The sequence below is a fragment of the Gossypium raimondii genome, chromosome 8, assembly GCF_025698545.1.
Source record: "Gossypium raimondii isolate GPD5lz chromosome 8, ASM2569854v1, whole genome shotgun sequence".
NCBI lineage: Eukaryota > Viridiplantae > Streptophyta > Magnoliopsida > Malvales > Malvaceae > Gossypium > Gossypium raimondii.
The window spans coordinates 49,201,085-49,212,984 of NC_068572.1; the positions used below are offsets into that span (position 1 = coordinate 49,201,085).

The 11,900-nt window shown below is 29.9% G+C and overlaps 1 protein-coding gene across 1 annotated transcript; it reads left to right on the forward strand.

Moving 5' to 3' along the window:
* Nucleotides 1-6,807: 6,807 nt before the first annotated feature.
* Nucleotides 6,808-9,251, forward strand: LOC105791861 (uncharacterized). Its single transcript, XM_012620130.2, has 4 exons — nt 6,808-7,325; nt 8,515-8,567; nt 8,642-8,812; nt 8,893-9,251. Exons 1-4 carry the CDS (start codon nt 6,906-6,908, stop codon nt 9,140-9,142), a joined length of 894 nt encoding a protein of 297 aa, XP_012475584.1. The 5' UTR covers nt 6,808-6,905; the 3' UTR covers nt 9,143-9,251.
* The last annotated feature ends 2,649 nt before the right edge of the window (nt 9,252-11,900 follow it).

The following is an 11,900-nucleotide window of genomic DNA, read 5'->3' on the forward strand; positions in this document are numbered from 1 at the left end:
AAAACTATTTTAGTGCAAAATGTTGATTTCCATTTTGCCCCAAATTTCACAGTTCATACAATTCAGTCCTTGCTCAATTAACCCCCCAAATTTCACAATTAGTACTTTAATAGACATTATAAGTTATTTCACAACTATTGAAATTCAGAATTTTCACATAAAACCCTAACTTCAAACTCTTTTGCTGTTAGGTCCCAAACATTCACTTTCTATTTAATTCTTTCAATAAAATCAGCATATAAACAATTTAAAACTCTAATTGCATCCTAAATCATCATATACTTCCAGCACATATTCATAGCAACTTTCTATTTCTTTCATAGAATCAAAAACTAATAAATTCAACAACTGGGCCTAGTTGTAAAAGTCACAAAAACACAAAATTTCAAGAAATAATCAAGAATTGAACTTACTTGCAGTAAAAATATGAACAACCAGCTTAAGGAAACCCTTCTATGGTGTTTTTGCTGATGAGAATGCAGAAAAATAAAGAGAAATCTAGATAATTCCACTTTAATCCTAGTTTTATTAAGTAAATTTTGCAATATTCCAATTTTGCCCTTAATTCTCCTTATTTTCTTGCTGATTTCATGCCTTTGCCGTCTAGCCCAAATAGACCTTGGGTCTATTTTCCTTTTAAGCCCTCTTTCTTTTATCATTTAAGCTATTTAATCATTTCCCATAATTTTGCATTTGTTATAATTTAGTCCTTTTTGTTCAATTAATTATCGAAACTTTAAAATTTCTTAATGAAACTTTAATACTAAAATTTTAACACTCCATAAATATTTATAAAAATATTTATGGCTCGGTTTAAATTCTCTGAGGTCTCGATACCTCGTTTTTTATTCTAATTATTTTAATATTTATTTCTAATACACTATTCACTATTTCAAAAATTTTCCTAACTTCACATTTAACTTATACTCACTAAATTAATAATATTTTCTACTCATTTGTTTAATTTAGTGATCTCGAATCACCATTTCGACACCCTTGAAAATTCAGGCCATTACAACTCACGAGAGCTAATAACGAGATGCTCTTTCGTGCTATAATGTGTTCGCAACATATGCAGGACCACAACCAATTCGGGAACTCTGTATCCCTCGAATCTCATTTATCTAAATGAGACTTATTATTTAACAAGTATTATCGGATATGTGATCAATTTCATACATATGGCATTTATACAATTCACATATGCAACATCCAATTCAAACATATAAATATACACAATTTAGTTACACGAACTTACCTTGACAAGTGTTCGTTGATTTGTTGTCTACTAATCTGACACTTTCTCTTTTCCTCGATCTAATTTTTTATTTTGTATATCTGGATCTATACGAGTAAATTTAACTTAATTTAATACAATTCATATTCATATTCAATTCAATTCAATTCACATCTTAGGCAAAATTATCGTTTTACCCATATACTTTTAATAAATGACAATTTTGTCCCTGGGCTCGGAAAAATGAAATTCATGCAATTTAACCCTTATTCCAAGCCTAAATGATTTTTACATGTAATTCATAAAATTTGGAATTTTTTTTCCATAAATTTGACATCTTTACAATTTAGTCCCGAAATCACAGTTTCATCAAAATTCACTTTACAAAAGTTATTTATCTATCAACAAGATTTTATTTTCTACCATAAATTTCATAATTCATGCATTTCATCCATGAAAATCTTTAATACTTTGATAAATTTACAAATTAATCCCGAGATAGCTAGATTAAGCTATTACGATATCGGAAATATAAAATTACTAAAACGGACAAGATTACTTACTCAATTAAGCCAAGTAATCTTGCTTGAGTTCTCTTCTCTTAACTAGGGTTTCCATGTATTTAATTTTGGGAAATATGATATAAAATGATGATATTAGATATTTATTTTATTTATCATCTTTTATTTATTTACTTTCCAATTTAGTCCTTTTTTTCTTAAATTTCCATGGATGAATCATCAGACTTATCTACTAACTCCTCTTAATGGTCTTTTTACCATATAAGGACCTCCAATTTTGAATTCCATAGATATTTGGTACTTATAGCTACTAGAAGTCAACTTTTGCATTTTATGCAATTTGGTCCTCTTATCAATTAAACATGTAATTGGTAAAATTTTTCTTAACAAACTTTAATAAGATATTCCTATCATACGTTAGATCATAAAATAGTATTAAAATAAATTCTCTTTCGGACTCAGATTTGTGGTCCCAAAATCATTATTCCGATTTCACTGAAAATGGGCTATTACACACGTAATACCGCTTAGTATTAGTTAAACATTAGACAACCAATGAGCTAATATTTGCTTCTATTTTGCTTTAAATGAAAAAACAATATGATGACATTATACAAAGTATACTAATGTAATCCATGAATTATTTTATTAATCAATCTGTTAAAAAAATTACAAGTGTGCATAAACGAAAATACTACACTTAGGGCACCTGATCCAACAACCAAAACTAAGGATTTTCCAAATTCACTAGTTCAACCTTTTAAGGATAATGTTTAATCTTTACAATCTCTATGTTTTCACAAGGCAAGATGGGTCATTTCCCAATAAGGTTTTCTACCCAAAACCTTATGTAAATCCTTACAAAAATCAGGAATAAAGATTTGAAAGGATTATCACCTCTAGAAGGTTGATGGATATCAATAAAGCACTTGAAAAAATGAACAACAAATTAACCCATAAATGTGTCCAAGAAAAAAATGAGAATAACAATGAGAAATGCTTGGAATTAAGCTCTTGATCTTTGGGCACTTGTTTCTTGTCTTCATATGAGTATCCTTGAATGAAATTTATACCTTTTCATTATATTATGGATGTTTGGAGTCGTTGGAGGGAGTTTCAAGCGATTAGGAGCATTTATTTCGTGCATTTAATGCAACCTACAATAGTTGTGTCTCGAGACACAAACCCCTTGTCTCAAGACAGTAAGAACAAAAATATGATCGTTGGAGCTAAAGGCCTTGAGACATAAATAAATTATCTTGAGACATTTTGCAACGTGTCTTAAGACAATTCATCATATGTCTTGAGATAAGGCTCCCCTAAAGCAAACCTTTGCTTCGATGTTTGGTTGTCTCGAGATAAAAGGCCTTTTGATTGGAGACAGGGATCCATTGTAGCTTACCTTAGCTTTGATATTGGTCGGTCTCAAGACAAAGTGACTTTTTTTTCTTGATACAAGGTTCCTTTAAAGCAATTTTAGCTTCGATGTTGGTTTATCTCGAGACAGATAAGCTTGTGTCTGGTGACAAGACCAGAAACCTTTAAAAAATTGGCTTAGAAACATTTCAAAGGACTTGAGGGTTCTCAAAAACTTTTGTAGAAAGTTTAAGTCATTTAGAAACTTTGTTTTTGAGTTTGTAACACTTGAATATAAATTTGAATAAGATTGAAATAATTTATGCAAATTTGATTAAGTGATTTTATAATTAAGTTTGTTATATGAAAACAATTAAAAATCAAAGCTAACATAATTAATAGGCGAAAAGCTGAAACCTAATTATAAATTATTTGAGCTTGAGCCTTAATTATATATGTCCAATCAGTCCCTTTGCTAGCTCATTGAAACTATAAATGAATTGCATGTAGAACCAAATGAATAGAAATGAATGGAAATGATGAAATTAAATAAATGGGTCACATTTACAAATGAATACGTTTTCTCACCAAGTATAGAAATAACTTGAGAATTAATTTAAGATTTTCAAATGATTATTTAATTAATTATAATTAAATAATTGATGTTTGAAAATGGAATTATAATTGAATGTGTTGAATAAGTAAATTGAATACATTTCCTTATAGATTCTTTTATGCTAAAGTTGACATGATTTAATTAGAATTAGGTTGAGAAAATTATTTAATTGATAAATTGATTTAGTTAATTTAATTAATTAATTAATTATATTTATTTTGGTAAATAGAAAATAAATATTGGGTTGGATTAAATTATAAAGTGTTGGGTCAAATGTCCAGGAAACATATATAATTAGACCCAATTTATAAGAGGCCCAAAACCCCTCACGATATATGAAAAGGGCGACAACGCTAGTATTATTAACTAGGGTATACCGCCCACCCCTACTTAACTTAGAGTAGGAGTGCATTTTTTTATTAAAATAATATTACTTGTTTAAGTCTTTTTCAACTATAATTATTCTATCTCTCCCTATAAATAGATGGCACCAGTTGACCTAATACACACACTTCTTAATTACTGAGTTATCGTTATTCAACTAAAAAATAGTAGTAATGTATTTACTTAGAATAAATTATATTTTCAAGGAATTACGATATTCTTCAATTTTTATTAAGAGAATTAATTTCCTATTGAAAGTAATAATATCATTTCTTGTTTTGTGTTTGGTTTGTGTTGTTCGAGCCCACACTCGACGCAATTCAGGGTACGAGGATAGTGGAAAAAGTAGTTTGGTTGAAAACCAAGATCGACTCGAATCCATCTTGTACAAAACACATGTACTTTTTGATAAAAGTTTATTGCTATAAATATCAAAAACTAACTTTGTTTTGAAATTTTTTAAATTTTCCTTATAATTGTAAATCGTTTTCTTAACCAGATTTTTCCAACAATTCAATCTTTAACATTTAACATGTACTTCTTATCATCGTTTGTTGTTCCTTAACCGAGTTCATCATCATCATCGTTATCTGAGTTTGTATAATTAAGATTATTAAATTCTCATTCTTCCATGTACTTTTGAAAGTATGGATCATCTTAATTCCACCTACGAATAAAGTTATGAATATGCAACATGCTAGTACAATCTAACCTTGTTTTTTTATGCTACATTGAGATGATGTTAATATAGAAAATATATTTTTTAGAACAACAAATGTCCTTTCAACCACATTTTGAAGTCTCAAATTAAAAATTTCGTGAGCTGTCTCTAGGGTTTGTGTCTGGCTCTATTTTCTCAAATAATATGCTTTGGAAAAATATTTTGTATCTGCATATTTAGCATCTACCACATAATCTTTAGGTTCATGTTGCTAACAATACGTAGTTTTGATATAAAAATTTATATAAAATTAATTTGAAGAAAGGCTTATGTTAAGTTATAACTCTTTTATAATATGTAAACTAGATTATAAATAATATAAAATTTATAATATATAACTTTTATAACAAATATTTTATAAACTTTCAAAAGATTCATAGCACTTCTTGTAAATAATATAATTTTGGTTGTAGCTTTAAAATGTTATTTTTATAAATAAGGTATGGCAAAAATTATAACACTCTTTTATAAATAATTATATAATTTTTTATGATAAATAACATGGACATGTAAATAAATTATTTACCAATAATTTTTAATAAATAAGTATATTGCAACGCTTATATAACTCGTAAATTATTTTTATAATATATTTTTTGCCATAACTTTTGAATTTTTTAAGATTTAAAGAATATAATTTTCGAATTCATAATATAATTTTAGAAATTTTTTACCACAACCATCTCAAACACTCACGCATACTAATGTTTATAATAATTTTATAACTTAAATTTGTATAAAAATAATTTTTAAAGTTAAATAATGTATGAGTATTTAGAAAGTTATAAGAAAATTGTATTTGAGTGCAATTACCCATGTAATTACTCAAATTCTCACATTTCCCTCTAAAAATTAGTTGGGGTGTACCAATTACACCCAATTCAGACTATTCAATGGAACCCACCAATTATAATGGTTATCTAAACATGCCACCTATGGGCAGGGGCGAAACCAAAATAATTTTTTAAGAGGGCTGAATGGAATTTTATTTTATTTTATTTTATAGTTTATATCTTTATAATTTTTAAAGGATTAAATCAAATTTTTATAATTTTAGGGGGACCAAAGTAAAACTTTATATTTACTAATTTATAATTTTAAAATTTTTTAAAGGACGTAAATAACAATTTTCCATTTTAAGGGGGCCAAAGCCCCTACCAGTCCCCTAGATTCACCTATATCTGTATGTAATTACAAGCAGTCCCCTAAATTCACCTAGATCTGTATGTAATTACAAGCAATTACAACTGAATCTAATTATTGAGTGGCTTTCCAAAGACCACCTAAAATTTCTTCTTACTTTTTACTTGTTTAGCATGATATGTTTCTAGTTTTGGTGCCTTACAGAATTCTTTAGGATTCTCCACTATCTTATTTTCTACTTGTTTCACTCAGTAGTTTTCTAACTTCAATATCTTACGTGGACAAACTTAAGCAATTTGAAGCGAAATCTCCACCTAAAATCAGATGGATTGCTGGATTAGACTCTAGATTTGTGACATACATCTTAATCCTAAATCGGATGTGTTTTGGTTTAGAAGCCCATGTCAAGATCATGGGCTATTAATATCAACCTATTAACGGGCCTGAATTCAACCATCTCCACGTGTTAGGCTTAAAATTCAGCACGTCTGAAATGTTTATTTATGGTCCTAAGCCTACTCGGTCCCCTTGTATATGCTACCCAGTACCCACCTTATCCCTTTACCTACTATTTATTCTTTAATTATTAAGAACATATAAAACCTTTTCTCAACGCACGAAATATATATCTGTATCATTATATAGAAAAAATGTACTGTTAGATTTTTTTTCCTTTTCCATTCTCTCAGCCACGAAATAAACGGAAGATTTGAAAAAATAAAAATTAAAATGGTAACAATAAATACAATTGATTTGAACCACAACTCTGACACTCAAGTTTTTTCTTAAAAAAAATTCGATTAATAAATTAGGTTAATAAATAAAATAATTATGTAGGAGACAGAGAAAATAGTGGTTGTAAGACAATGCTCACAAAGTCCAATTCCATCATGAAAGTTTCCACTCAGAAGAATAGTGTGATGTATTATGGCTCACTTACTGAGACACCACTCTTTTACGTCAACAAGTGTGTGGACTGAGGCTCGCCTGCACCACCAAGCCTACGCTTCCATTAAACTCAGCAATCATCGTCAAGGAAGGTGGAAAACCAATGGCAAGAGAAGGGCAAGCGGGAATGGGTGTGTGGTGCAGTGCTGCACTTCTTCTTCTTCATCAGCAGCAGCAAAGCCGGGTGTGGAGCTGACTGGAAATGCGGAGGAAGATAATAATGGAAGATGGGAAGAGAAAGAGGAGGAGGAGCCTTTGTATTTGGCAAGCGAGTATGGATGGAAAGTAAGGAGATTGGAGGAGGATCAACCCGAGATTAAGAAGGTTGCAGAAATTCAGGCAGAAGCATTCCACCAACCAATGGCCTTCTTTGATGATTTATTCTTTCAGTTCTTCCAGGTTTTCTTCATTTTCCTTCCATTCTTGTTCCTACATATTTCTTTTTCTTTGCGATTTCCTTTTTGTTTATTTTCCCGGGGCCATATACTTCGATTCACTCACTGTCTTGACTAAAATTTTGGCATAATTTGTATTTTGGAGTAAAATTAGCTATATGGTTTAATTGATGGGTTGTATTTGTGTAGTTCTGTGAGCTAAGATAATCACATATCATAAAAATTTTTAAAACTAGATTTTCCATTGATAGTGAACAAATTTATATACTATATTAACCCGTAATCAATTAGTTAGCTTATACAACAAATCAATATATATAGAGGGTAAATTGTGACTGAATTTTCTTCACTAACTTAAAAAAATTACAAAATAGTTATTGATTATTCGATAATTTTCATTTAAGTCATTCAATAGAAAGCTTTCATTCTATTTTTCTTTTACAACTTTTTACACGAAATAGTTTTCACAAATCTATAAATCAAAATTCAAACAGTTTTCTTCTCCAATTTGTGACATTGATTATTATATCAATTTAGATATAATATATATATATTTTACTTGTTAATGGGTATTGATCCATCATAACAATTATCAAATTGTTGTGTGGAGCTCACTAGACAAATTAAAGAAAAACTTAACAACGAATGACTTAATAGTTCAATGGTTCTTTTATAATCTTTTAAAATTGAGTGATCAAAACGTAAATTAACTAATAATTTAGTGACTTTAGGCGTAATTTATCTATATATAAACAATATCAATGAATCAAATATTAACCGGAGTAAGAGAGGGTCAAGGCCCTTATAATGGGAAATTGTTGTTTTAAATTTTGAAATTTATAAAATTTAAATTAATATATAATCTTTTAAAATGTTAATTTTAAAAATCATAGAAATATAAGTCAAACACAAATATCTGCGCCCCTAAAAGACATTTTGGCTTGGCCCTGAATATTAACCTTCAATTAATTAATTAGGTAGCTAATAAATAATCTCAATATCTCTGAATTATTAAACAGGAGTATCCAACTGCATGAAAATCCCAAAGTACATATGCTACGATAACGCAATGGAATACATAATGAGGAAAGTAGTTAGGATTTGTATGATTCTTACTGCTAAATACGAAAAGAAAAAAAAAACAGAAAGAAGAACAAATTAAGAGATTCAATGCACTTGTTGTTGATTAACAGGCGGAAGTACTGGCAGGGCTCATGTACAAACTTAGGAACTCACCTCCAAACAGGTATATAAAAAAAATAAAATTTCATATTATTACATGAATGTTAATTTAATTAATTAAGTATATATATTGAATAGGTATGCATGTTTAGTGGCGGAGTCTCCCTCGGATGCTAATTCTGAATCGAAAACAGAGCTAGTAGGCGTGGTGGATGTGACGGCGTTGAGAGACGAGGCTGTTCTTCAACACCTTCAGGGGGCTGACGAATACCTTTATGTTTCGGGACTCGCTGTTTCCAAACGCTTTCGGTACGTACCATATATATGTTTGTTTGTTTCTTAGCCATAGTACTGCGTGGGCTGTAATTATTATGGTTATAAATTAACAGGAGGAGGAAGATCGGCAGTTGTTTGTTGAAAGCTTGTGAGATGCTGTCGGTTTTATGGGGTTTCAAGTATCTTGTCCTTCGGGCTTACGAAGATGACTTGGGTGCTCGCACGTTGTACGCAAATGCAGGGTATCGAGTTGTCTCGGGTGATCCACCATGGTTGACTTCTTGGATTGGGAGAAGGCGTCGTGTTCTTATGATCAAACAGTCTAATTTCCTTAATCTTATTAACTCCACCTTTCAGTCATAAACAAGGACTGGGTTGAGAGACACATCAATATGGAAATAGCGCACATTGTTGTTCTTTGCAAAGAAAATATCACTTCAATGAAAAAAGCTTTCAAAAGGTTGTCTTCGTATACTTCTCCATATTTTATTTCCAGGTCATTAATATTGCGTGATTTCTCTCGAAAATGTGTATCAACCTCCGGCGGCAGCATTTTCACCCACCCCTAGGTATTAAAAAAAAAAGAAAAAGAATATGCACAAAGATCACATTTGCATGTGTTATATATACACACGCAGACGCACACATATATCACCAATATAGTCTCTCTCAACCTCAAAAGTCTCCATATATATATATATATATATACACACATAATTATCAATTGTAGAAAGATTGATTCAAAACCACTTTTTTATTTTTATTTTTTGCTGTGTTAGTGGTTAGTAACCTTGGAGTTATGACATTTGGTACTTAAAACCCTCCGATTTCAGATTTCTTGGTTTCATAGACAACAATTCTGCAAGTCCGTTGGATGATATACGAAATGCCTTAGCAAAGTCATCACGTGGAGTTATAAGAAGCACGCTACAACAACATTATCAACCTAAGAAGCTGAGTACGTCGCTACAACTTCAGCAACTTGTTAAGCTATTTGGCTAAGAATGGTGTTAATAGATCTTCAACAATAACAAATGGAGCAATAAAGATATTTTGTGAGAACAAAACAACAATCTTTGTGATAAATAACTTAATATTTTATTGGGATCTAGTACTCTTACTGTAGTAATATCGTTAAATGTATTTGAAAATTTTCAAACATATTGATTTAATAAAATTCTTTCTATCATTCTCATTAAAATTTGTTTTTGCATACGAAGTAAAATGTAAGCAAATATTAATTCACTAATTATTTAATATTTAACTAATATTAAGTTGTATTATGTGGTTAGATAGTAATACAATAAGATATATAACTTATATTAGTAGATAATCTAAATAGTTCATTAGAAGACAATTATGTCGTCTATCAAGTCCAATTAGAGAGACATATTGTCTTGAGCATCGGAGTGAATGACTCCTAGAGATAGAGACATAAACGTGATTGTATAGACTGGCAATACATTGGACAAGACCTAAACATAATAAAATTCTAGATTTTTTTATTGATTTATTCGCTTATGGTATTCATTGTGTAACTTATCTCAATTTTTAGTAAGTAACGGACTCTATGCGCATGACTTACATACTTTGATGTATTAAAAGCCTGAACTCAATTGGTAATAGATTTGGAAGTTGGTAAGTTGGGTATACAACTTCAGCATGACATAGATTCCCTTACAATAGTGGAATCCACAGTCCAATAAAAGGTAAATACTATTCTCTCATCGACGTTACATAATAGATGAAAAAGTAACATGGTCACGAGCCATTTGTCTACGACGAATGATTTAATTATTATTTATTAGTAATTGATTTTTTTGAAGAAGAAGATGTAATGATTACCATGTGACAAAGTAGGACCACATTGGGTAAACGGATTTAACCCAAAGAGATTTAAGATATTCGATAAGGGTAACACATAGACTTGTCCATGGGTCAGGCCACACCTAAAAATTGGGAGGGTTTGAGTAAAAATATAGGCCCCAAAAAATAGGCTTGGATAAAAATAATGCCCATTTTCTAAACGGTTGGGCCTTGGTAAGTTTTTTTTGCCTGGGCTCGACCCAGCTCGAATTTGAAAAAAAATTGGTACTATTTTTTACTATTTTTCCATTTGTTTGCTATCATTTCACTATTATATTGCTATTATATTATTTTTATTGTTTGGGTATTGTATGACTCTTATTTTATTATTAATTTTGTTACTAATGTAGAGGTATTTGCTTGCTAAATTGTACTTATTTTAGTTGTATTTAAGTATATATATTTACAATTGTTGGGAAACATTTATTTTTATGTTTTTAGTGTATTTTATATATTATATTTTTAAATTTATTTTTATATAAAAATAATATAAAAATTTTAATACGAGTAGGCTAGGCTGAGCTTAATTTTTAGCATTTTTATCTGGGCTGGGCTTAGAAAAATTTTAGGCTCATTTTTCGAGTTGGGCTGGAGCCTAAAAAATGGGCCTAAATTTATTACTCGACCTAGCACGAACACGTCCCAACCCATGGACAACTCTAGTAACACACATATGGCAAAGTTATTGAACAAGCATTTAATAAGTAGCTTTCGTAATGGTATATAATAAGGGAGAACTCAGTCATGGTACTTTAGTAGGATGACTCTACGACTAATAATGTTGTAATTAATAGACAAAGAGCTGGAACTTAATTCTAATTATTTGAGTCTTAATTATATATATTCAATCGATCTGTCCTGTAACTCATTCTGTAACAGCTCGATTTTGGGTCTAGTTGAAACTGTGGTTTCGGGACCACAAATCCAACAAGAAAAATTTTATTTTTATTATATTTTTATGGTCTAAAATATTATGGGATTATTCTGTGAAAATTTCGTACAAAAATTTTGACATTTGGGCACTCAATTTATTCAAAAGGACTAAATCATAATAAGTGCAAAACTTGAGTTCTAGAAGCTACAAGTATTAAATAGCTATAGAATTTTTAGTGGAAGTCCTTATGTGAAATTAGCCCATCAATAAGTTAGTGGAAGATATTTGTTTGGTATTTTTTAAAATTAGTTTGAAAAGAAAAGGGCAAATTAGTAATTAAGTTAATAAAGGTATAATAAGACAAAACTTAAAAGCTATCAT